This window comes from Vipera ursinii (genome assembly GCF_947247035.1).
Source record: "Vipera ursinii genome assembly, chromosome: 13".
Taxonomy (NCBI): domain Eukaryota; kingdom Metazoa; phylum Chordata; class Lepidosauria; order Squamata; family Viperidae; genus Vipera; species Vipera ursinii.
The window spans coordinates 16,940,866-16,966,657 of NC_139526.1; the positions used below are offsets into that span (position 1 = coordinate 16,940,866).

The window sequence follows — 25,792 nt, forward strand, 5'->3', positions numbered from 1 at the left end:
CTCCTTCTCCTCTATCACCATCCCTTCTCCTTCTCCTACTCTTCCTGTCTCCTATTCCTCCTCCACCTCCTCCACCTTCTCCTCTGTCACCATTCCTTCTCCATTACTCCTTCTCTTTCTCCTTTCTTTTTCTGGCGTTGTCCCGTTCTTTTAGGGACTGAGGCTCAACCAGGCAGGATTCCTAGGTAGATGGGAACTTCTCCTTTTGCTGGTGTTCTGTTGGCCAGCAGCCCAGGCACATTTGGCCTCTCTTGGCACCGAGCAGAGAGAGGAGTGGGGTCTTTCCCCCTTTCTGAGACCCCCTTGCAGCCAAGCAGGAAACCCCCCTCCCTTTGCACCCTGTCTGGGCAACGCAGCTCTCCTTGCGCAGTTTCGCTCTCCCAACGTGGATCCTATCCTGAGGTGCCTCGGCTCTCGGCTCTCGGCTGCATCCTAACCATCTTTGATTATTATTATTAAAAAAGCAACCTGTCACCCTACCGAACTTGAGTTATCCTGATTACCTATCCTAAAGTGATGGTCAGAACTGGATTGAGTAGGAACAGATTCCTGGTAAGACCCAAAGATGCTTTTTCAAGAGGCAACGGGACTTTCTTTTTGGGACCAAGCAGCAAGTTCAGAGAGCACCAAGGACCTAACCATATCTTATTTATTTTATTTATTTTTATTTAATTTAATTTGTATACCGCCCTTCTCCCGAAGGACTCAGGGTGGTGAACAGGGCAATCTTAGACCACTTCAACCAGTATGCCAGGTTCTTCCTCTTAAAAAAAGTAAAGGTAAAGCTTCCCCCGCACACGCGTGCTAGTCGTTTCCGACTCTAGGGACCGGTGCTCATCTCCGTTTCAAAGCCGAAGAGCCAGCGCTTGTCCGAGGACGTCTCCGTGGTCATGTGGCCGGAATGACAAGACGCCAAAGGCGCACGGAACGCCGTTACCTTCCCACCGTAGCGGTCCCTATTTTTCTACTTGCATTTTGACGTGCTTTCGAACTGCTAGGTTGGCAGAAGCTGGGACGAGTAACAGGCGCTCACTCTGTTACGCGGCACTCGGGATTCGACCCGCCAAACTGCCGACCTTCTGATCGACACGCTCAGCGTCCTAACCCACCGAGCAAAAATGTTTCCCTCCCCCTAACCTTATTACATCCTCTGATTGACACACAGAAGGCGTTGCGTAATGGAATGAGGTCGTCTTTTATGGTGAGCATTATTCCAGCTCTTGAGAAATGGCTTGGTGGAGAACATCCAATTGATATGTAGAAAATCCAAAGTTTAATATCCAACATTTCCTGGTGAGATTAAAGCTGCTGAAAACCTCAGGGATTTCCCCCGGGTACAGTCTGCAATGATTGTATTATTCAAAAACTGTGTTGAGGCCGGATGCTAGCATGCTTTTATTGTGAAATCTTTTCGTGACCAATATGTGTCCCCTGCTTTTCCTCTCTCTGGGCAGAGCGGCTCTCCATGAAACCTCTGTTTATTTAATCCCCTTTCTACCCCAGCAGTCAAGGAAGCCTGAGGCGGTCCACAGGGAGATGCTTGAGGAACTTCCTTTGGTGGAAGAAGAGCGAAGCTTAGAGAAGAACTCAGAAAATTGCAGTGGTCCCTTGAATGCTTGTGGCGTCAAGTGATGTGTGTATTATCTGTGGAGCATGTTTTTCTATACTGCCCTATGTATAATGCAGGCAGAACTAAATTACTGTCTCTCCTTAAAATAGACCCCTCTGGTCCCAATGCTAGTAATTTGGTCTTATATTGTCTAGGGCAGTGTTTTTCAACCACTGTTCCGCGGCACACTAGTGTGCCGCGAGATGTTGCCTGGTGTGCCGTGGGAAAAATTGAAAAGTAATTATAAAATACTTTCTTTGTGTTTATTTGATTCCTATTCAAGAAAATTACTTTATATATAGTCAATATAGGCACAGAGTTAATTTTTTTAACATTTTCTAATGGTGGAGTGCCTCGTGATTTTTTTCATGAAACAAGTGTGCCTTTGCCCAAAAAAGGTTGAAAAACACTGGTCTAGGGGATGGCTCCTCATACATCACTTCTCAGGTCTCTAAAAAATGTTTAAGAGCTGTAACTATTAGAGGAGAACGTTGTAATTCCCCTCAGCCAAGGCTTCTGGTGTCCCAATTGTCCTATGATTTTACTTTCTCCATGTTTTTCTTTTCTTGTACTTGTACTTTGGTCTGTGACCACAAACAAATAAATAATAAATGTGTGTATTAATTAAGAAAGTTTATTATTGGGGTTTTTTTTTTGAGTGAAGACTGGAGGGATCCCAAGATTAACTGGCGCATCCAACCTTCCTTGAAAACCGGGGTGAGGAAATGTCTAAAACAAGCATTTAATTCTATAGATTCAGTTTGCTGTTATTATGTGACATGAAGGCACAACAGGAAGGAAGGGAGGGAAATGGAGGGATTGAGGGAGGGACGAGGGGAAGGAGGGAGGGAGGGAGGGAGGGAGGAAGGGAGGAAGGAAGGAAGGAAGGAAGGGGTTAGATTCTGAGCAGGATTTCCAGTAACCCCAGCGGATGGATGGATGGAGGGAGGGAGGAAGGAAGGAAGGAAGGAAGGAAGGAAGGAAGGAAGGAAGGAAGGAAAGAAGGAAGGGGTTAGATTCTGAGCAGGATTTCCAGTAACCCCAGCGGATGGATGGATGGAGGGAGGGAGGAAGGAAGGAAAGAAGGAAAGGGTTGGATTCTGAGCAGGATTTCCAGTAACCCCAGCAGAGGTCTAGATGGATGGATGGATGGAGGAAGGAAGGAAGGAAGGAAGGAAGGAAGGAAGGAAGGAAGGAAGGAGAGAGACACAACAACAGCCTCTTTGCAGCCTCCAGATCTTCTATTCCTCATGTTCCACAACAGTTCTGGGCACCAACTTCAACTTGATGGGCTTCTTTGGTTGCATAAACCCTTTGAAGTCCAGTTCCAAGGGGATCTTCCCCATTAAGCAAAAGAAAGGGAGAAAGAAAACATCACAGAGACGGAATTAAATAGAGGCCATTCAACGAACAAGGTGACTACCTGTTTTACATACAGGCCTTTTCCTTTGCCTACACAATGCCTCGGTTTTATTTTGTTCAACTCAAAACACTTTCCCCCCACTGTCTGGGTTGCAACTGGGTTGCAACTGACGAAGGCACAGAGAGAGTTCACTCTGCTGTGAGCACCAAACAAGAGGTAGGTAAAATGAGGACCCAGATTGTTGGGGGCAATTAAGCTGACTTTGTAATAATGCCTCTTGGGGTGTGTGTGTGAAAGCCCTAATAAGCAGGCATATACACAGAATGAAGGCTACTGCTAAGCTTGTAAGCCGCCCTGAGTCTTCGGAGAAGGGCAGGATATAAATGGAATTAAAATAAAAATAAATAAAAAAGTAGGCGTAGAAGCAAAACCTCCTCCTTGGAGAATCTCCCTCCCTCCCTCCCTCCCTCCTTCCCTCCCTCCCTCCCTCCCTCTCTCTCTCACACACACATACAAACATGGGATGGACTGGGCTTCTCACTCCCCGAAAATGACCCTCTCTTTCCACAGGTATCTTCCTTTCACATTCATCAACTCCTTGTGTCTTTGAACAAGATACATATGTGAGAGGTGAAGAGTTCAGTTGAGTGAACTCTTCAGCAAATGAGCAAGAAGCACTTTCTAACCCAAGTGGTAAATAGGACTCACCGGTGTCTCTTTGCAGATTTGGAAGCGAAATCTTTGCAACGCAACCACCAGACCCATTTTCAGCACCAAGAGGGCGAAACGCATAGCGATGCAGTTCCTGGGACCCGCTCCAAAAGGAAGGAAGATGTACGGATCTCGGCTCTCTTTGTTCTCTTTACTAAACCTATTTGCAAATCAGAAACCAATAACCCAGCTGAATGAAGCTACTGTTCCCAATAGTCTGCACTTCAGTCCTGTAACTAAGACACACCTTCGTTTCTTCCCTGCCGGATGAACTGGACCGAGACCCATAAAGAAAGATAGTTTGTGGAGAGAGATGATTGTGGTCCGGTGGCTGATCTGGTGTAGTGGAATGTAGTCTGGATTCCCAGAAGGGAGGGGCTGCATTCCAGAGGACATTCCAGAGAAAGTGAAGTTTAGATGGTTCAGTTGCAGGAAGAGAACTTAAGACGGCCTTTCTCTAGCAATCCTCAGAGTATTTTAGGAGAAGAGTGCTCATGGCTGGGGTAGTGGTGGTGATTATCCTGGATTCATCATGTCCCCACAGCCTAAGTTCCACCCCACAATCTGCGTTGACCCTTATCTCCTGCCAATTTAGTGTTGAACTAGATTCTTGTGTGTAAACTTCAGGAATACATCTTCTGAACCAAATCTTAATGTATGTCCTGATACTCTGCCTCTGAGAAGTATATTTTTAATGATATAGGCAGTTGCTTTAGTCTGGCAAGATTCTGTCTACAGGTGAGGAGCAATAAAGAGAAGTGTTTAGAAGTAGTTTCTGCTTAATTAATTTGGGCTTGTTGAGGAGTTATGCCCAAGAATCCTTGATGCTACTATGATACCCAATTAGTGACAGCTACAATGTAAGTCAACAGGCCCTATTTCTCATATTTTGGCCCACCCAGCCCTGTTCAAATCTTTTCTAACTATCTTCTGAGATAGAAGATTAAATATAATTTCCTTCATATACCATTACTCTTCTACTCTTATCAGTGTGGCTCGATGCCAGTTGCCCTACAGCTTTTCGTTCCGTTGTTGGAATATTAAGCCAAGCCATTGGCTCAGCTGTTACAGTCAGCGTAGCTATCATTTTCTCCACTGGAATTAATTAAGTTCCAGCCAAAGTTTATGGATGCCGATCATAAAGAAAGCCCTGTGTGACATTGTTGATGTCAAAGAAGGATCCACCTCTCATTTGAGATGTTACAACCAACACTTTGCTCCCTGATGCCTTCACGGTGCTGTGTCTCTTATTCACTACTTTCAGAAGAACGGTGTTACTCACAACATACCTTTCAGGTCTAAATTCCTCGGGCTCAGTCCAATATTCTGGGACCCGATGTAAGACATAGGCAGGAATCATAACCACGGTCCCTTCTGGGATGGTCACTCCATGGATTTCCACTGTCTTTTTGCAAACTCTCTCAATTCGTGTCCCGGGAGGGTAAAGACGAAAAGTTTCATTCACCACCATATCTAGATATTCCATTTGTTGGACAGCCTCATAGGTGGGAGGGGCCTGCACAAACAGCCAGAACAAGACAAAATAAAATAATATGGCATTCTAGTATATAAGAAGTGATCTGCAAGCAAGGGATCAAAACTGGAATATATATGTGTGTGTGTGTATGTATGTATGTATGTGTATGTATGTATGTGTATGTGTGTATGTGTATATATATTCTTGTGGAAAGGAATCCTGGAAAACTGGCCATCTCCCACCTCCTCAGGAAATCCTGTCCTGTTACAAGAAGACACTGGTTTTGTTCTTCTAGGTGAAAACATCTCTACTCTTGGGAAGCACCCAACCTGGCCTGGAGGAGGGATCAAGGGAGGAGCTAGTCTGGAGTCAGCGTGCATCACAAAGGAACCAGGGCTGATCCCACTTTTGTTTCTTGAGCTTTATCTAATTATTCCCAGGAGTTGGCTGCCAGACTGGGGAGATTCCTGTGCTACAGGCAGAACATAATAAAGTAGCTCGAATTCTGCTTCTGTGAACTCTGCATGTGTGGGTCTGGTCATTCATGCCTGGCAGCTCCTGACATGATCCATTCTCAACCAAGATATCCATAGAGCCCAAAAGAGTCCTACCTGATTGGGAAAAGTTTCATTGATCTCTTGGTACAATTTCTCTTGAACATCGGGGTGCATGGCCAGACAATAAGACATGAAGCTGAGGGAGGTTCCTGTGGTCTCATAGCCACCAAAAATAAAAATAATAGACTGGGCCAAAATCTCTTTGTCTGTTAAAGCTATCAGATGAGAAAAGAAAGAAAGCACAGAAGAAGCTGGTGATCATCAGCACAACATTTAATGTTACACCACACGTGTTCTCTCTCTCTCTCTCTCTCTCTCTCTCTCTCTCTCTCTCTCTCTCTTGCTCTCTCTCTCTCTTTCTCTCTCTTTCTCTCTTTCTCTCTCTCTCTTGCTCTCTCTCTCTTGCTCTCTCTCTCTTTCTCTCTCTTTCTCTCTTTCTCTCTCTCTCTCTTTCTCTCTCACTCTCTCTCTTTCTCTCTCTCGCTCTCGCTCTCTTTCTCTCTCTCTTTCTCTCTTTCTTTCTCTCTTTCTCTTTCTCTCTCTCTCTCTTTCTCTCTCTCTCTTGCTCTCTCTTTCTCTCTCTTGCTCTCTCTTTCTCTCTCTCTCTCTCTCTCCTCTCTCTCTCTCTCTCTCCCTCCCTCCCTCTCCTCTCCTCTCCTCTCCTCTCCTCTCCTCTCCTCTCCTCTCCTCTCCTCTCCTCTCCTCTCATGAAAAAGCATCTTTTGGATACTTCAGCTAATGTTAACTATATTTTGCAGAAAGCAGGTGAATTTTGAAGCTGACACTGTCAATAAGCCCTATAAAACTTATTTTTATTTCAAACGCGAGATCTGTAATTTTACCTTTCTCTGAATTTGCCTCCCCAGCTTGAGCATCCATCATGAGGCGAAGAAAATCAACCCGGTTCTGGAATGACAGAAAGACCCCAAAACGGTCATTAAGGAGATACAACTAGCATTGATGGCTCCAAGTGCCCATTGTAGACTTAGAAGGTGTTTAAAACTCAAGTGGCAGATCTGAAACCTGCCTGGCACACACAGACACACACCAAGAACACAAAATCCAGGTCACAAGGGCTGCAAAACAAGAGCGACCATGAGACAAATAGTCTAGACTGACCGTGTGATTCTTCTTTTGTCGATCCGCTTTGATTTTTTTGAAGACGTCAAAGAAGTAATCTACTGAAGACTTGGGGAATATAGTCAGGTTGAGGTGGTTCATCACTGGAAGTAGGAATGGGAAAAGGACTGGGGGAGGGGTGGGGGTGGGAAAAAGCAAACACATCATTTGTGTGAACACAACCAAGCTGCAACAGACCAAGAAAAAAAAACACCCAGTGAGAGGTCCCCAATTGCTTTGAGGAGTCGATTCTAGCAAAATTGTAGTTACAACAATGATTTCATGAGAAGATTACAACTGTGATTGAGGCAGACTAAAAGTGATTGAGTCAGTAAATAAACAAATGATGTTTAATAAAATCACCAGCTTGAGCAGCTACTACAATAGCTTTCTTCTACCCAACAGACTCCTAAATTACTGGCCCTATTATTAACAACTAACATAGACTTGGGATATTAGCCAGTGAAGACCTTGGAAAGAAGTTCTAAAGTTTATGGAAAGAAGTTCTAAAGTTCTAATCACGATTCTCAGATACTGATCAGCTGACTTTTCTTTCTCCTCTTTTCAACTAATGCTTAAAGGTAAAGGTAGTTTGCTAGTTGTTTCCGACTCTAGGAGCTGGTGCTCATCTCCGTTTCAAAGCCGAAGAGCCAGCGTTTGTCCGAGGACGTCTCCGTGGTCATGTGGCCGGCATGACTAGATTCCAAAGGCGCACGGAACGCTGTTACCTTCCCACCGTAGGGGTCCCTATTTTTCTACTTGCATTTTTACGTGCTTTCGAACTGCTAGGTTGGAAGAAGCTGGGACAAGTAACAGGCGCTCACTCTGTTACACGGCATTCGGGATTCGACCCACCAAACTGCCGACCTTCTGATCGACAAGCTCAGCGTCCTAACCCACTGAGCCACTGCATCCCTCAACTAATGCTTAAAGAAAGATAAAAAAGGAAAGTGGAAGTTATGGGAGGGAACATGGGAATTTTACTAAGATATCAGATGTCAAGAATGAAGTGCAGCCCATAAGGAATGCCTTTCCAGCAAGCAACCAAGATGCAGAGCAGAGATGTCCACCTCTGTGGCCTACAAAGATATCTTACCAGTTAAGATTAAAACAGGGTCGAAGAAGCTAATTTTGAGGAACTTCTTCATGTGCACAACAATAGGATCGTCGGGATGGTTGAGGGAGTCAATATCGACCCCGAATGAAGTGCTGGTTACCACATCCAAACTGTAGGCTGAAAAGATCCTGGAGGGAAGGAGGAGAAGCATAGCGTGGAGGTTCAGCTATTAGAAGCCACCTCATAATACATTCAATAGATGATCTCATGGAACCCTTAATACTTGCACAAGGGATTTCATGTGTTATGGAAAACGTGAATCCATTTTGATATCTTTGAGTTATAAACTTTCCTTTTGTAAATTTTTGTTAGAAAACGGATGCTCCTTACCCAGTCCCTCAGATATTACTTACAGCTTCATATCTATCACCTCATCATTCTCCACTTTCTTCTGAAGGTTCTGCACCAAGATTTCATTATAATGGTTGATGATGGGCAGCATCTGAAAGGAAGACCAATGTACCAGATGCTGAAGACCTTTTAAACATTTATAGAATGAAACCGGCAAGTTGCCTTATTATAATAATCTGAAATGTCATAGCTTGCTGACTTGATAGCTATTTCTTCATTTGCTGTAAGCATTGTGCATGTCAAGATATTAAACTAGATACCATTCACTGAGGCTGGTGGATCATAAGGGCATACAAATGTTATAAAATTCAGGTAAGAGTTATGAAGATGAGCAGAATCAGCTCTTTTTTCGTAGAGAGAACTTCCAAAGCTCCATCATTCTAAAGCTGGAAGAAAGCCTAGGCTAATCTTGTACATGGAGGCTTCATCTATGCTAATAAATAAAGAAGGGCTCCCTTAAAATCAACCACAGACAATGATTAATAGCAGGCTGAGTTGCAAGAATTGTTGAGAAGGCTGAAATGCATCCAGGACTGGCAACCTTCACCTCTTACCTCCTTCAGCCTCCCACTGGTGAAAGTGGGAGACAAGGCACTACGAATCCTCTTCCACTGTTCATCAACAACAATCGTTAAGGCTGTGTCCAGATTTCCATTCAAACCAAAGTCCTGAATAATGTGAAATATAAAGAAAATAAAAACAGAAATGTCTATTCTATCCTATGTCTGTCTATCATCTGTCTGTCTGTCCATCGCATCTTCTCTATCATCTGTTTATCTTTTGACTGTTTATCTAATAGCTAGCCAGATATCTACTACTGTTCTGGAATTCAGGATGGCATATACATTGTTCCACCTCCAATCTCTTTCACAACTGCATGAGTTTGGGTTGACTGGCCCAAAGTCACTTGGGAGACTTCCAGGATTGAGGGAGACCATGGACCCAAGTCTCCCCATTGCCAGCCCACCCCCTAAACCATAACACTAGACTTGTTCTTCCAAGTTCCCTTGCTGGGCTTCTGTTTCTCAGCCCTGGTCTACCAGCTTCGCATTTGGATACCTACCCGGCGATTGGTGAAATAAGTATAGAATTCTTTGACCAGGATGGTTTTAATGAGGGCGGGGTCCAGAATGGCCATCACAGGTTGCCGTCCATCAAATATTCTGATTGCCAAAAGAAATAAATAAAATGTTTTGAAATGTAGGGTTTACCTTTATAAAGAGACGGGATCAAGACTTCCCTTATGAAGGTGACATTCTGACAGGTGACTCACCCCCAGAGTTTGCCGTATCTCTCAAAGCATATCTGGTCAAACTGCAGAACACCCTGTCAAATTAAAGAGGGACGCGAGTGAACACAAGGCAGTGCAATCTTTTCTTCAACAGAGAGTGGAAGAGTACAAATAGCCATTAAAAGCCCTTCAACTAGTAAGCCTTGAATCCCTATGGATGAAATGGTTAGACCGACACAGGGACAATAGTTTCAGAATGAAGACCAAGAGATTCTAACAGAAGTGCAAAGAAAGTCAGATGGCTGTAGTGGTAGTCCTCAACTTACGACTGCAAAGAAGGGTCATAAGCTGAGGACTACCTGTACTAGTAGCCTTTATTCTTTCAGCTCTTCTTCTGAGGAGGCCAAGAAGAGGTGACACAAGTCCCAATATCTCCCTTAGGAAAGAAACAGAAAGAAAAGACTCTTTTTCTTCCAAACTCCTTGGATTTGTCTACAAGCAACTAGGATGTGAAACAGGACAACACACTCACATGCCGATATCCATGGAAAGTTCCGATAAAAGGCAGGGGTCTTGGGCCAGGAATTCCCAACTTCTTAAAGAAATTAAGTGGCCAGATCCCATAACTGAAAGAAAAAAGAAAGAATATCAGCAGGATAATGTCACTGGGTTCCAAAGAAAGAAGGCTTGGCAGGTCGAGAAGATCAGAAGGTCCATCAGCCCCAACTTGGGAGGACAGCAAAGATGTCCTAGATGCAGAGAATGGGGAAGATGACTTTGACCAAGGTGTGCAGAAGCGCTTTCCCAGGTAAAAGGGGATGAAACTTTTTTTTAAGTCCAGAAAAAGGAGAAAGGAAGTTGCTCAAGCAGACACTCCCTAATTCACTGCTGAATAAGAAGGAGGAGGAGGGGGAGGAGGAGGAGGAGGAGGAGGAGGGTGAAGGGGGAGGGGGAGGGGGAGGAGGAGGAGGAGGGGGAGGGGGAGGGGGAGGAGGAGGAGGAGGCTGTGCAGCACAATAAGACAATGACCTGTTATTATAACAAACTCCATAAAAGTAAATCTAGCCTTCCGGCGCAGTTGATTTCCTGATCTAGCCTTGCCTCTAGGGCTGACACAGTGAGAATGGCATTGATAGCTATTAATGAGCCCCACAGGGTGAATCTCGATGTACCCGGGTACCACAGGTCATGCGGATTTTCACCTCCTATCCTTTTCCACACAGCTCAACGTCTCTCGGAGTAGAGCAAGTCAGAAGGAAGAAGAGAGGAGAGCCAAGCAGAGAGAAGAGGGCAGAAGGCAGAAGGCAAGGCAAGATAAGAGAAAGGAGGGGAGGGGAGGGGAGGAGAGCAGAGGAGAAGAAAAGAAAGGAGAAGAGAGGAGAAGAGAAAAGAGGTGAGGCGAGGCGGTGACAGCAGAAGAAGAGGAGAAGAAAGGAAAGGGGAAGAGAGAACAGGAGAGGAGATAAAAGAAGAAAAGTTTTAACAGGGGGAAAAAGAAACTAAAATGAAGTCAAGTCACAAGTTCACAGAACTTCGACCCAATAACCGGCTCCACCTCCCGCTTTTCCGCCACCCAAAGCCCCAATCTCGCCCTGCAACTCCGGGAGGGGCTTCCCCCCCCGTTTCCCCCTCCAACCCCCCCCCGGCCTCGGGCAGCCCCCACCTACAGCAGCCCCAGGGCCAGGAGCAGCAGGAGCAGCGCCCAGCTTCCCAGCGCCCAGCCCAGGACCGGGTCGCCCATGGCCAGCGCTTCTCCGGCGGCTTCTCTTCGGCGGCTGGAAGCTCCCGGGGTTTTATAACCGTCCTAGGAAAGAAGCCAAGCCCGGGACTCCTCCACGGGCCGGCCTCCCGGGGCCACTCCCAGCTAGGACTGCAAGCCCAGCCCAGGGCTACGCGTAGTTTCCCATATTTTGCAACTTCCCCGCTGCTGGAGCTTCGAACAGCCGGGAGCTGTCTTGATGGGAAGCAGCTGGTTTCAGAAAAGAGGCTGTGTGAGCTGTCCAGTTGTGGTGCTGAAGGGGATTGCGAAGGGCAGGGAGTGGCTCAGGCACGTTTGGACTCCGTTAGCCCCAAGCTTGAGGGAGGCCTCAGGTCTTTCCCCCCTTCCTGGGATCTCCTTGCACCCAAGCAGGTGCCCCCCTCCTTTGCACCCCATCTGAGCAATGCAGCCCTCCGTGCTTGTGCTTCTCTTCTCATCCCGGAAGGTCCCAGATGTTTCTCCCGGCCCAGTTTCACTCTCCCGATGACGTGGCTGCTGGAGAGTCAGGTCTTCCATCTAGGAGCTAGATTCCGGTTGCCTGTGCTTGTAGCAGAGTTTCCCACGCTTTGCGCCTTCCCCACTGCTGGAGTTCCCAACATCTGGCTTGGTGGGAAGCAGCTTGCGAAGCAGAGGGAGGGGGATCTCCTCGGAAGGGTGGTTTGGGACAGGGGTCTGCGACCTTGGCCACTTTAAGACTTGTGGACTTCAGCTCCCAGAAATCCTCAGCCAGCGATGCTTTGGGACAACCAGGTAACAGCGTTCCGTGCACCTTTGGCGTCTAGTCATGCCGGCCACATGACCATGGAGACGTCCTCGGACAAACGGCGGCAGAGATGAGCACCGGCCCTTAGAGTTGGAAACGACTAGCACGCATGTGCGGGGGAACCTTTACCTTTACTTTTACGCATATTTTTATTCCGACATCTCTATGACCATCAGGTGTCCCCTACTTTTCCTCTCTCTGGGCAGAGCGGCTCCTCATAAAAAATCTGTTTATTTAATTACCTTTCTACCCCATCAGTCACTCAAGAATCAACTGATGTGATGTGTGTGTTTCCTAAGCAGGTTTATTATTATTATTATTATTTGTTTTTAAAGTGAAGACTGGAAGGATCCCAAGATTAGCTGGCGCATCCAACATTCCTTGAAAATCGCATGAGGAAATGTCTAAACAGGCATTTAACTCCACTGATTTAGAGTGCTGCTGTTTATTTATTTATTTATTTATTTTAATTCCATTTATATCCAGCCCTTCTCCGAAGACTCAGGGCGGCTTACAAGCTTAGCAATAGCCTTCATTCTATGTATATGCCTGCTTATTAGGGCTTTCACACACACCCCAAGTGGCATTATTACAAAGTCAGCTTAATTGCCCCCAACAATCTGGGTCCTCATTTTACCTACCTCGGAAGGATGGAAGGCTGAGTCAACCTTGAGCCTGGTGGGACTCGAACCTGCACTAATGGCAGGCAGCTGGTGTTACTTAAGGAAGCATTAGCCCACTGCGCCACCAAGGCTCATGCAGCATTTCACCCAATGAAAGGTTACAAAGTATGTGACATGAAGGCAGAACAGGAATGAAGGAAGGAAGGAAGGAAGGAAGGAAGGGAGGGAGGGAGGGAGGGAGGGAGGGAGGAAGGAGAGAGAGAGAGAGAGAGACACCATGGCCTCTTTCCAGCCTCCAGACCTTCTATTCTTCATGTTCTACAACAGTTCTGGGCAGCAATTTCAACTTGATGGGGTCCTTTGGTTGCACAAACCCTTTGTTGTCCAGCTCCAGAGGGATCTTCCCCATTAACCAAAAGAAAGGGAGAGAGAAACATCACAGAGATGCAATTAAATAGAGGCGATTCTTCAAAGGAGGCCTGAGATGACTACCAAGAGTAATGTTTTACCTGTCTACACAAGGCCTCTGTAGTATTTTGTTCAACTCAAATGTCTTTCCCCACTGTCTGTGTTGTAACTAAGAAAGGGCACAGGGAGTGTCTGGAGCTTCACACTGTTGTGAACACCAAACAGGACTCTACTATCAGTAGACATAGAAGCATAACCACGTGGAGTGATGACAATTGAAATGTAGTTAACAAGTTGGCTCTCCATCCATGCTATTCATGGCAGAATCACACACACACACACACACACACACACACACACACAGAGTGGACTAAGTTCTCATCCCAAAAAGATGACCCTGTCTTTCCAAAGAGATCTTCCTTTCACGTTCATCACCTCTTTGTGTCTTTGAACGAGACATATATGTGAGATCGGAATTCGGTTGAGTGAGCTTTTTTGTGAACGAGCAGAAGCCTGCTTCTGACACAAGTTGTTCCCCTGTAAAAAATGACATTGTCCCAGTCCCAAGGAAAACTGCAGTTGAGTGCCTGAATGACTACAGACCTGTTGCATTAACGCCTGTAGGGTAGGAGATATAGGAGTATAGCCAGCCGCACCAACAGGCTGAAGAACAGCTTTTATCCATGGGCTGTTAGGCTTTTGAACGGGAAATAATTTTATAAACTTTATGCATGATTGACTTGCGAGGCCGGTGTGTTGTGCAATTAGCTCACATGGTGTAATAAGATGGAGGGTTTGTGTCACTGTGAGTTGGGGGTGGGGGCACAAAGGGAGGCTCAGCCAATCTCAATGTATAGATGGTTGTGCTTTGACAATAAAGGTTCATTCATTCACATTCATTCATATGACTCACCGGTGTCTCTTTGCAAGTTTGGAAGCGGAATTTTTGCAGCGCAACCACCAGACCCATTTTCACCACCAGGAGGGCGAAACGCATAGCGATACAGTTCCTGGGACCCGCTCCAAAAGGGAGGAAGACATACGGGTCTCGGCTCTCTTTGTTCTCTTTGCTAAACCTATTTGCAAATCAGAGAAAAATCATGGCTGAGCAAAGTTTCTGTCCCCAACGGCCTGTGCTTCAGTTCTGTAATCAAGAAACATCTTTGCACCTCTAGCTAAGTTGGACTGAGACCAATGAAGAAAGATAAACATTTATGAAGAGAAATCAGTGTGGTTCAATGGCTGATTTGATGTAGTGGAATGTGGTCTGGATTCCCAGAAGGGAGGGGCAGCATTTCGGAGGGCCAGGAGACAGCAACGTTTAGATTGTTGGGCTGGCAGAAAGAGAATTAAGACGTCCCCTCCGCAGAAAGTCTCAGAGTATATCTTTAATGATGTAAGCAATTGCTGTATTTTGGCAAGATTCTGTCTACAAGAGAACCTCTTAGAGGTAACTCTCTGCACTTTTCTTTGCTTTTTTGGAGCCTGAAACCTAAGGCTGAACTAAAGGAGTGCCCTAAAATTCGTTGCAACAGACTGTAAGTCAGAAAAACAATCTTCTAAGAACTGTTAGTCATCTTTAGTTTTATAGTGGCATGTACTGTCCACCATTTACTTGTGTAGACATATCTCTGGTGTAGACACTCTACTTCCAACAATGCTACGCCACCGGTGGATGGTAATATAGTTAAAACATACTATTTCGGGGTCATTGTCAATGAATGTTGAGATTAACTGCTGACCTTTGCTGAATACCACGTTGACAATGCTCGCCTTCCTCAAACTGATACCCTCCAACTACTGTGGGACAATCTCTAGAACTAGGTTACGATGATGGGAAGTTCTGGAGTTGTGGCCCCAAGACTTCTGAAAAATTTAGGAATGCTATCCTGATTCAATCCTTAGTCCAGGAGTGCTGCTACAAAATTCACAAGCAGGACAGGAGAGCATCAAGTATATCCATACACATATTTCGTGTGTCTGGAGATTTTCCATCCTAAAGAGTGTTGACCATATTTATTTATTTATTTTTTATTTTAATTCCATTTATATCCTGCCCTTCTCTGAAGACTCAGGGCGGCTTACAAGCTTAGCAGTAGCCTTCATTCTATGTATATGCCTGCTTATTAGGGCTTTCACACACACCCCAAGCGGCATTATTACAAAGTCAGCTTATTGCCCCCAACAATCTGGGTCCTCATTTTACCTACCTCGGAAGGATGGAAGGCTGAGTCAACCTTGAGCCTGGTGGGACTCGAACCTGGACTAATTGCAGGCAGCTGGTGTTACTTAAGGAGGCATTAGCCCACTGCTCCACCAAGGCTCTTATTCCCCATGACCATTATCAAGGGCATGTTCTAGTTCCAGCAGAGTTAAATCTAGACAACCTATCCTTGCCTTGTCACATCAGATCATTTGACCACTGAATGTGGTGGTATTTATGGGGTCCAGAAGTGATATTTTCTACCACCTGATCCTCTTTCGTTGAGGATGCCAGAGTTCAAGATTGACATGGTCCTTCCTGAATTCTTAGTCTTTGGTAAGTCCTGCTTAATTAATTTTGGATTTGTCGAGGAGTTATGCCCAAGAATCCTTGAATCTGCTATGATACCCAGTTAGTGACAGCCACAATGTAAGTCAACAGACCCTATTTCTCATATTTTGGTCCACCCAGCCCTGTTCTTTTCTAATTAATAGGATGGGAGATTAAATTTAATTTCCTTCATATACCATTACTCTTCTACTCTTATCAGTGTGGCTCGGTGCCAGTTGCCCTACAGCTTTTCGTTCAGTTGTTGGAACATTAAGCCAAGCCATTGTCTCATCTGCTACTTTCAGCTTAGCTATCATTTTCTCCCATGGAGTTAATTAAGTTCCAACCAAAGTTTATGGATGCCTATCATAAAAAAAGCCCTGTGTGATGTTAAAGAAGGATCCACCTCTCATTTGAGATGTTACAACCAACACTTTGCTCCCTGATGCCTTCACGGTGCTGTGTCCCTTATTCACTACTTTCAGAAGAACGGTGTTCCTCACAACATACCTTTCAGGTCTGAATTCCTCGGGCTCAGGCCAATATTCTGGGACCCGATGTAGGACATAGGCAGGAATCATAACCACGGTCCCTTCTGGGATGGTCACTCCATGGATTTCCACTGTCTTTTTGCAAACTCTATCAAGACGTTCCGCCGGAGGGTAAAGACGTAATGTTTCATTCACCACCATATCTAGATATTCCATACGTTGGATGGCCTCATAAGTGGGAGGGGCCTGCATAAAAGGTCAAAACAAAACCACATAAATAACATTCTGGTGTACGAGAAGTGATATAGAAGTAGAGGGTCAGAACTAGAATCCTAAAGAAAATGTTCTCGCACGACAGGAATCATAAAATGCCAGCTATCTCCCACCTCCTCAAGGTTTACATTTCAGTTTTGTAATCTTTGCAGTAAGGAAAAGAAGCTCTGTCCTGTCAGAACAAGAGTCTGGTTTTGCTCTTCTACATCTGCTACTGTTGGGAAGCACCCAGCCTGACAGAGAGGAAGGATCAAGCAAGGTATCAGCTTGGCATCTCTGCGCAACCACAAAAGGGCTAGGACCGACTTCACTCTCTAAGTTCCTTGGAGCCTTGTCTAATTGTTCCCAGGAGTTGGTTGCCAGCCTGGGGAGATTCCTGTATTATAGACAGAACATAATAAAGTTGTTAGCTTGAAGTCTGTAGGTGTGGGCCTGGTGGCACAGCTCCTAAAACTATCCATTCTCAGAAAACATAGATGTATAAGACACAAAGAATTCTTACCTGATTGGGAAACATTTCATTGATCTCTTGATACAATTTCTCTTGAACATCAGGATAGGTGGCCAGACAATAAGATATGAAGCTGAGTGTGATACCGATGGTGTTATAGCCACCAAAAATAAAAATAATTGACTGGACCAAAATCTCTTTGTCTGTTATAGCTGTCAGATGAGAAAAGAAAACACAGAAAAAGATGGTGATCATCAGCTCAACATTCACTATTACACCACACACACACACACACACACACACACACACACACACAGATACATACTAGCAAATATCTGAAATTGACTTGTGGCTTTCAGGGTAACACAATTATCCCAGGGATCTGATTTGATCAACGGTTTTAAACAGATTTCTCTCTCTCTCTCATCATACGAAGAATGTCAGCAGCTGTATTTGCAGCTGCAGGGAAAACTAAAATGCCAAACACTAGTTTGATCAAATGAACACATCTATCAAATTGTGTGAGAGTTTGAATATTAACACAGTGTAGGAAGAGCAGATAAAGATGTAATTTTAATCAACATTAAACTTAAAACAAAGTCTTTGGAATCCTCTCTTTGTCTTCTATCTTTCCTTTCAAACTCACTTTGGCTAAAGGAAACTATATTTTGCCAGGAAAAAAAATATCAAAGTTTGAAACTGATGCTAAGGTTAATAAACCGTAGACAAGATTAGTTATAGTTTAATGTTATATTGGAAGGGTGACCAATTTAAAAGAGAAGCATTTTTTAATCTCCTTGGGACTCTGTTCTAGGAGGCATGTGTGAAGAGCAAGAGAACTTAAAAGAGGTTTGAAGTTAAAGTTGCACTCCTTCTGCATCGTGGTGACCTAACGTAGACAGGTAAGCTGCAAATTCAAGGTGATAATCACTCGAAGGGATGATGTAGGTGTCTCGTCCATCTATTGTCTCCTATCTCGTTATCTTTCAGGCGCAGCCTTCTCTGTAATCAACATTCTGATCCCATTTCAGTAAAGCTGGCCTTTGTGCATAGCATCCGACCTACAACATATTTCATTCATCCTTTCTCCCAGTGCCTTGTGGCTTCTGCATAATTTGCTAATATTTATTTTGAGTTCATCCATGCACATCAATATGCCCCAAGCAACATTGTGCGTGTGTTGTTTTTTTTTTCCAAAAGCGAGATCTGTAACTTTACCTTTCTCTGAATTTGCCTCCCCGGAGGTGTTGGCTGCAGCTTGAGAGTCCACCATGAGCTGCAGAAAATCAACCCGCTTCTGAAATGGCAGGCAAAGAAATGAAAAACTGTCATTAAGGAGATACAACTAACACTGGTGGCTTTGATGGCCCATTGTAGACTTCAAAGGTATTTGAGGTGCTTGTTTTTCTTGCAGATGTTTCATTGCCCACCCAAACTAGGTAACTTCATCAGGGCTAGACGGGAGTGAGGTTCCATCATCATAGTACTGATGATGTTACCTTGTTGGGTCATGAAAGGTCTGCAAGACAACCACCAAGTTCAGAGAGAACCAAGGATCCCACTTGTCCACCCTGAGCTACAAATATTCTCCGTTATTAGAAGGTGTTTGAAACTCACTGGGCAGTTCTGTAACATGCACGGACAGCCATAAAATCCAGCTTCCCAGGGCCACAGAACAAGAGCAAGAATGAGAGAAATAGTCTAGACTGACCGTGCGATTCTCCTTTTGTCGATCAGCTTTGATTTTTTTGAAGACATCAGAGAGGAAGTTCATCGAAGACTTGGGAAACATACTAAAGTTGAGCTTTTCCAGCACTGGAGTAAGGAATGGGAAAAGAACTGGGGGAAGGGTGGGGGAGGGGGAAAAAAACCAGGTCATTTGCCTGCTGCAACACAGTGAGAAAGACACAGCAGCAAGCTCCCATTAGCTTGTTTTAGGAGAAAGACTCTAGCAAAGTTGCAGGTCTATTGTGAGAGAGTTGCAATACTGATCGAGGCAGCCTAAAATTGATTGAGTAAAACAACAACAACAACAACAATGATGATGATAGAGTTGGGAGGGACCTTGAAGGCCTTCTAATCTAGTCCAACCCCTTGCTTAGGCAGGAAACCCTATACCATTCCAGACAAATGGCTGTCCAATTTCTTCTTAAAAGCCTCCAACGATGGAACACCCACTTCTGGTTAATTGTTCTCCATGTCAAGAAATTTCTCCTTAGTTCCAGGTTGTTTCTCTCTTTGATTAGTTTCCATCCGTTGCTTCTTGTCCTGCTTTCAGGTGCTTTGGAGAATAACTTGACTCCCTCTTCTTTGTGGCAGCCCCTGAGATAGTGGAAGACTGCTGTCGTGTCACCCCTAGCCTCCTCTTCATTAAACTAGAAATTTAATAAAGCTAAAGCTTGAATAGCTATTGCAAAAGTTTTCTTCTACCGTACTTTTCCCATTATTTACCAACCAACACAGGTTGGGATGATAGCCAATGAAGACCTCGGGTAATGCTAGTTTAGGGAAAGAAGGTCTAAAGTTCTAGTGAAGGATCTCAGGTGCTGAACAATTAGTGGCAAAACAATCTTTTCTCAGCCATGAAACACTCAGCCTGATTTTTCTTTTCTCCTCTCAACTAATTTTTATGGAAAGATGAAAAGTGCAAGACATGCGGAAAAGACAGGAATTTTACTCAGATATCATTGGAATCAAGAATGAAGTGCAGCCTAGAATGAGTGCCTTTCCAGCAAGCAACCAAGATGTAGAGCAGAGATGTCCACCTCTGGGGCCTACAAAGATATCTTACCTGTTAAGATTAAAATAGGATCGAGGAAGCTAAATTTGAGTAACTTCTTGACGTTCACAACAACAGGATCATTGGGATGGTTGAGGGAGTCAACATTGACACCGAATGAAGTGCTGCTTACCACATCCAAACTGTAGGCTGAAAAGATCCTGGAGGGGAGAAGGAGAAGCATAGCGTGGAGGTTCGACCACTAGAAGCAACCTCCTGATATATTCAATTGGTCATTTCAGGAATCCTTTAATAGTTGCACGAGAGATTTCACGTATTATGGAAATTACAAACCCTCAGGTCCAACATCATTTTTATATGCTTGGGTTATGAACTCTCCTGTTGTAAATTTCTGCTAGAAAAGGGAAACTCTCCACCAAATTCTCATAGATACTACTTACAGCTTCATATCTATCACTTCATCATCCTCCACTTTCTTCTGAAGGTTCTTTACCAAGATTTCATTATAATGGTTGATGATGGGCAGCATCTGAGAGGAAGACCAAGGTATGACATGCAGTAGACACTTTGACCATTTATATACTGAAACCAACAAGATGGTTCAGATAGCCATCGGCAAACCACTCGGTGTGAAGCAACTTCAACCTGGGTTACTTTCTTCTGTGTGAATCTTCTCATGCTTAGAAACAACCACTGATGATGTTTAATGGCGGGCACGAATCGCTGAGAAGTCTGAAAGGCATCCAACCCACATCGCTTACCTCCTTCAGCCTCCCACTGGTGAAACTGGGAGACCAGGCATTACGAATCCTCTTCCACTGTTCATTGACAACGAAGAATAAGGCTGCGTCCAGATCGCCATTCAAAGCAAAATCCTGAATCATGGGAAATATAAAGAAAATGAAAGCAGAAAAGTTTCATGCTGTTCTTCTCAATCCTTTCCTTTCAATTTGCTCTTCTATTAGCTAAGTATGTCATCTCTCTCATGTCTCCTATCTATCTATCTATCTATCTATCTATCTATCTATCTATCTATCTATCTATCTATCTATCTATCTATCTATCATCTCTATCATATCAGTCTATCTGTATCTATCTATCTATCTATCCATCTATCTATCTATCTATCTATCTATCTATCTATCTATCTATCTACTCTATCATATCAGTCTATCTGTATCTATCTATCTATCTATCTATCTATCTATCTATCTATCTATCTATCTATCTATCTATCTATCTATCATCTATATATATATCATCTATCTATCTATCTATCTATCTATCTATCTATCTATCTATCTATCTACTATCTGTCTGTCTGTCTATTATCTATCTATCTATCTATCTATCTATCTATCTATCTATCTATCTATCTATCATCTATCTAATCTTCTCCATAATTTGTCTATCTAATTGATAGCCAGATATCTACTGCTGTTCTGGAATTCAAGATGGCACATACATTGTTCCACCTCCAATCTCTTTCACAACAACTTCATGACTTTGGGTTGAGAAAGAGTGATTGGCCCTTGGGAGGCTTCCAGGATCGAGGGAGACCTCGGACCCAGGTCTCCCCATTGCCAGCCCACCCCCTAAACCACAACACTAGACTTTCTCTTCCAAGTTCCCTTGCTGGGCTTCTGTTTCTCAGCCCTGGTGAAGTTCTACCAGCCTCATGTTTGGATACCTACCCGGCGATTGGTGAAATAAGTATAGAATTCTTTGACCAGGACGGTTTTAATGAGGGCGGGATCCAGAATGGCCATCACAGGTTTCCGGCCTTCAAACAGTCTGATTCTCAAAAAAAGATGTTTTGAAATGTAGGGTTTATCTTTATAGAGAGACAGGATCAAGGCTTCCTATTTTCCAGCTGAGCAGACAGTCAAGTAGAGAACATTGTCCTGAATTCTAGTTTTCAGCTCAAAAGGGATGGTGGGGGAGGTCTTTGGTACTCTCTGAGCGGGGTTGTTTTCTTGTAGTACTAGATGAAGTTACCTAGTTTGGGTCATGAAACATCTGCAAGAAAACAAGCAAGCTCAGAGAGCACCAAGGACCCCTCATTTTAACCCTGAGCTACGGATGTTCTCCTTTATTGCTATCAAAAGGGATGTGTGTGTTGCAAATGTGATTCTACACAATTGTCTACCCTTTAAGGGTTTGAGGAGGGGAGGAAATAAGGACGAGAATCTCAGTAATTACAGAGAGGCTGTCCAAGCTATAGCTCTGCTCGGACAGCAAAAGTAAATTATATCATGCAGACCGATTAAATGCACCTTCCCTTATAAAGGTGACATTCTGACAGATGACTCACCCCCAGAGTTTGCCATATCTCTCAAAGCATATCTGGTCAAACTGCAGAATACCCTGTCAAATTAAAGAGGGACGCGAGTGAAAACAAGGCAGTGCAATCCTTTCTTCAACAGAGAGTGGAAGAGTATAAACAGCCATTAAAGGCCCTTCAACTAGTAAGCCTTGAATCCCTATGGATGATATGGTTAGACCGACACAGGGACAATAGTTTCAGAATGAAGACCAAGAGATTCTAACAGAAGTGCAAAGAAAGTCAGATGGCTGTAGTGGTAGTCCTCAACTTATGACTGCAAAGAAGGGTCATTAGCTGAGGGCTACCTGTACTCCAGTAGCCTTTATTCTCTCGGCTCTTCTTCTGAGGAGGCCAAGAAGAGGTGACACAAGTCACAAGGTCCCCCTTGGGAGGTGGGGGGAGAACACACTCCCTTTTCACCATTGGGTTTGTCTACAGGTTACTGGGATGTGAAGCAGGACAACACACTCACGTGCCGATATTCGTGGAAACTTCCAATAAAAGGCAGCGGTCTTGGGCCAGGAATTCCCAATTTCTTGAAGAAATTATACGGCCAGATCCCATAACTGGGGAAAAAAAGAAAGAATATCAGCAGGATAATGTCACTGGGTTCCAAAGAAAGAAGGCTTGGCAGGTGAAGAAGGTCAGAAGGTCCATCAACCCCACCTTGGCAGGACAGCAAAGATGTCCTAGATGCAGAGAATGGGGAAGATGACTTTGACCAAGGTGCGCAGAAGCGCTTTCCCAGGTAAAAGGGGATGAAACTTTTTTTAAGTCCAGAAAAAGGAGAAAGGAAGTTGCTCAAGCAGACACTCCCTAATTCACTGCTGAATAAGAAGGAGGAGGAGGAGGAGGAGTAGGGGGAGGAGGAGGAGGAGAAGGAGGAGGAGAGGAGGAGGCGGCGGCTGTGCAGCACAATAAGACAATGACCTGTTACTATAACAAACTCCCTAAAAGTAAATCTAGCCTTCTGGCGTAGTTGATTTCCTGCTCTAGTCTTGCTACTAAGGTTGACATAATGAGAATGGCATTGATAGCCATCGAAAGGGCGGATCCGCTTGGATTGTGCCACCACCACCGCAGTGTTAATTCCTGTGGTTTTTCACCTCCAGTTCTCTTCCACGTAGCAGCTCAAAGTCGCTTGGAGCAGAGCAACGGGACAATGTCAGGAAGAAGAAGTGAGGGGAGAGAAGCGGAGCGAAGCATGGAGAAGAGAAGAGAGGAACGGAGAAGAGAGAAGAACAGAGGAGATAAAAGAAGACAAGAGGAGAAGAAAGGAAAGGGGAAGAGAGAATAGGAGAGGAGATAAAAGAAGAAAAGTTTTAACAGGGGGAAAAACAAGTAAAATGAAGTCAAGTCACAAGTTCACAGAACTTCGACCCAATAACCGGCTCCACCTCCCGCTTTTCCGCCACCCAAAGCCCCAATCTCACCCTACAACTTCGGGAGGGGCTTCCCCCCCGTTTCCCCCTCCAACCCCCCCCCGGGCCTCGGTCAGCCCCCACCTACAGCAGCCCCAGGGCCAGGAGCAGCAGGAGCAGCGCCCAGGTTCCCAGCGCCCAGCCCAGGACCGGGTCGCCCATGGCCAGCGCTTCTGCGGACCCCCGGGACGAGCTCGGTGGCTTCTGCAAGTTCCCGGGGTTTCTATAGCTGCAGCGACTTACTAGCTCTAGTTCGGGTGTCGGATCAGGGTGGAAAGTTCGTTCTCCGGGCTTGTGGGGGTTGTTTGCCAACGTTATGTAACTGTCCTCGGGAAGGAGCCAAGTCCATCTGAGGCCGCTCCAAGTTAGGACTACAAGCCCGGGAATGTCCGGCCAGCCCTGGGATACGTAGTCCTAAAAGCTGGAGAGGGTCGCTCTTGTCCCTTCTCTTTCACCTCGTCTTCCACCTTGTCCTTCCCCTCCACCTTTTCCTTCTCCTTCCCCTCCTTCTCCTCCACCTTCTCCTCCACCATCATTATAATAATAATAATAAAGTTGGAAGGGACCTTGGAGGTCATCTAGTCCAACCCCCTGCTCAGGCAGGAAACCTTATACCATTTCAGGCAAATGGCTGTCCAGTCTCTTCTTAAAAACCTCCAGTGTTGGAGCATTCACAGCTTCTGGTGGCAAAGCATGGTTAATTGTTCTGACTGTCAGGAAGTTTCTCCTTACATTCCTTTTCATTCTCCTCCTATTTCATCTGCTGTCTTGTTTGACCACCAGCTCAGGCACGTTTGGACTCCGTTAGCCCCAAGCTTGAGGGAGGCCTCAGGTCTTTCCCCCCTTCCTGGGATCTCCTTGCACCCAAGCAGGTGCCCCGCTCCTTTGCACCCCATCTGAGCAATGCAGCCCTTGGTGCTTGTGCTTCTCTTCTCATCCTGGAAGGTCCCAGATGTTTCTCCCGGCCCAGTTTCACTCTCCCAACGTGGCTGCTGGAGAGTCAGGTCTTCCATCTAGGAGCTAGATTCCGGTTGCCTGTGCTTGTAGCAGAGTTTCCCACGTTTTGCGCCTTCCCCACTGCTGGAGTTCCCAACATCTGGCTTGGTGGGAAGCAGCTTGTGAAGCAGAGGGAGGGGGATCTCCTCGGGTGGTTTGGGACAGGGGTCTGCGACCTTGGCCACTTTAAGACTTGTGGACTTCAGCTCCCAGAATTCCTCAGCCAGCTATATCCTGGTTTAGGATGATCCCTTCCTCCACTGATTGGGGTCATTCTCCTTGGGCACTGTCTGTCCACTTACATACAGCATTTCTTTTTTTTCTTTCTTTTCTTTTTGATTTTTCTTTGTATTTTTCCCTCTTCTTCACGTTTCCTTTTTATTGTTCATTCATTTATTCACTTCAGTTTGTATTACTTTTTAACTTTTTAATCGTAAGTTCCAATGCAACGACTATTTTAAAAAGAACATGTCAGATACTTGCAAGGTATCCAAATGACGCCTGTTTTTTTTTTAATCTTCGCATTTCTGTGACAGTGTAAGAAATTTTGAACAAGAGGGCCTCTTTGTTTTTACTCAACATTTCTAGGAATCTCGCGCACGAAGAAGAAGAAGAAGAAGAAGAAGAAGAAGAAGAAGAAGAAGAAGAAGAAGAAGAAGAAGAAGAAGAAGAAGAAGAGAAGGAGGAGGAGGAGGAGGAGAAAAAGAAGAAGAAGAAGAAGAAGAAGAAGAAGAAGAAGAAGAAGAAGAAGAAGAGGAAGAAGAAGAAGAAGAAGAAGAAGAAGAAGAAGAAGAAGAAGAAGAAGAAGAAGAAGAAGAAGAAGAAGAAGAAGAAGAAGAAGAAGAAGGCTGCATTAGCTTATTTTTTGTTCCGTAGACACCAAAACAGCCTTCTTATCGCCATGGGTGTTCATTCCCGAGGCTCAATAGGAAAAAAATAATAATAAAAATATGTAGCTCAATCAATATTCTGCACCCTTTATAAATTACGCAAATTAGACAGTTGGGATGATCTATTTTGGACAATCTGTTCTGCAGTGATGGATCTTCCACACAATTTCCTACGGATTTGCTGGGGATGAGAAAGAATACTGAACAGCCATTCATAACCAAAGAATGATTGATTGATTTCTCTTCTTGCCTTTTTTCTCTGAATTTTTGATGGCCGGCAGCCAGCCTTGGCCACTCTGGATCCCCTCGTCATTAAAAACTCCTCAGTCAAAGATTCCAGACCCCTTTTACTAACTGCCAGGGCGATTCCACCAGGGAAGATGCTGTGAATTATGCACTGTCGAGTTGAGAGCGCTTTCATAATCTTAGGCTCCCTTTAGACCATGGTTAGAGGTGCACTGGAAAAAAAAACTGTATGGAAATGCCTGGATTGAGAACTACAGTTACAGAAAAGTCCCCGTTTTACCAATATTGTTATACCAAGATTATTACCAATACCAATGAGCCGTGGTGGCATAGAGGT

General features: G+C 44.8%; 2 protein-coding genes across 3 annotated transcripts; both read right to left on the reverse strand.

Moving 5' to 3' along the window:
* Window positions 1-2,241: 2,241 nt before the first annotated feature.
* LOC310646442 (cytochrome P450 3A29-like) lies at window positions 2,242-11,372 on the reverse strand. 2 transcript variants are annotated; one of them, XM_083372900.1, is made up of 13 exons: window positions 11,203-11,372; window positions 10,068-10,161; window positions 9,578-9,630; window positions 9,368-9,467; window positions 8,859-8,972; window positions 8,307-8,395; window positions 7,933-8,081; window positions 6,837-6,964; window positions 6,560-6,623; window positions 5,772-5,932; window positions 4,973-5,199; window positions 3,681-3,843; window positions 2,242-2,946 (listed from the first exon to the last, which is right to left on the reverse strand). In XM_083372900.1, the coding sequence occupies exons 1-13, from the start codon at window positions 11,274-11,276 to the stop codon at window positions 2,851-2,853; spliced, it is 1,512 nt and encodes a 503-aa protein (XP_083229026.1). In that variant the 5' UTR covers window positions 11,277-11,372; the 3' UTR covers window positions 2,242-2,850. The 2 variants fall into 2 exon arrangements, with proteins under 2 accessions (XP_083229026.1, XP_083229027.1); XM_083372901.1 differs by lacking the exon at window positions 11,203-11,372 and adding an exon at window positions 10,708-10,809.
* Window positions 11,373-12,927: 1,555 nt separating this feature from the next.
* On the reverse strand, window positions 12,928-24,336 carry LOC310646148 (cytochrome P450 3A24-like; the record flags this gene model as incomplete). Its single annotated transcript, XM_083372399.1, has 15 exons — window positions 12,928-13,080; window positions 14,002-14,164; window positions 16,132-16,358; window positions 16,888-17,048; window positions 18,055-18,133; window positions 18,548-18,675; window positions 19,628-19,776; window positions 20,017-20,105; window positions 20,338-20,451; window positions 21,271-21,370; window positions 21,891-21,943; window positions 22,375-22,468; window positions 23,009-23,068; window positions 23,412-23,645; window positions 24,188-24,336. 15 exons carry the CDS (start codon window positions 24,334-24,336, stop codon window positions 12,985-12,987), a joined length of 1,896 nt encoding a protein of 631 aa, XP_083228525.1. The 3' UTR covers window positions 12,928-12,984.
* Between the last annotated feature and the right edge of the window lie 1,456 nt (window positions 24,337-25,792).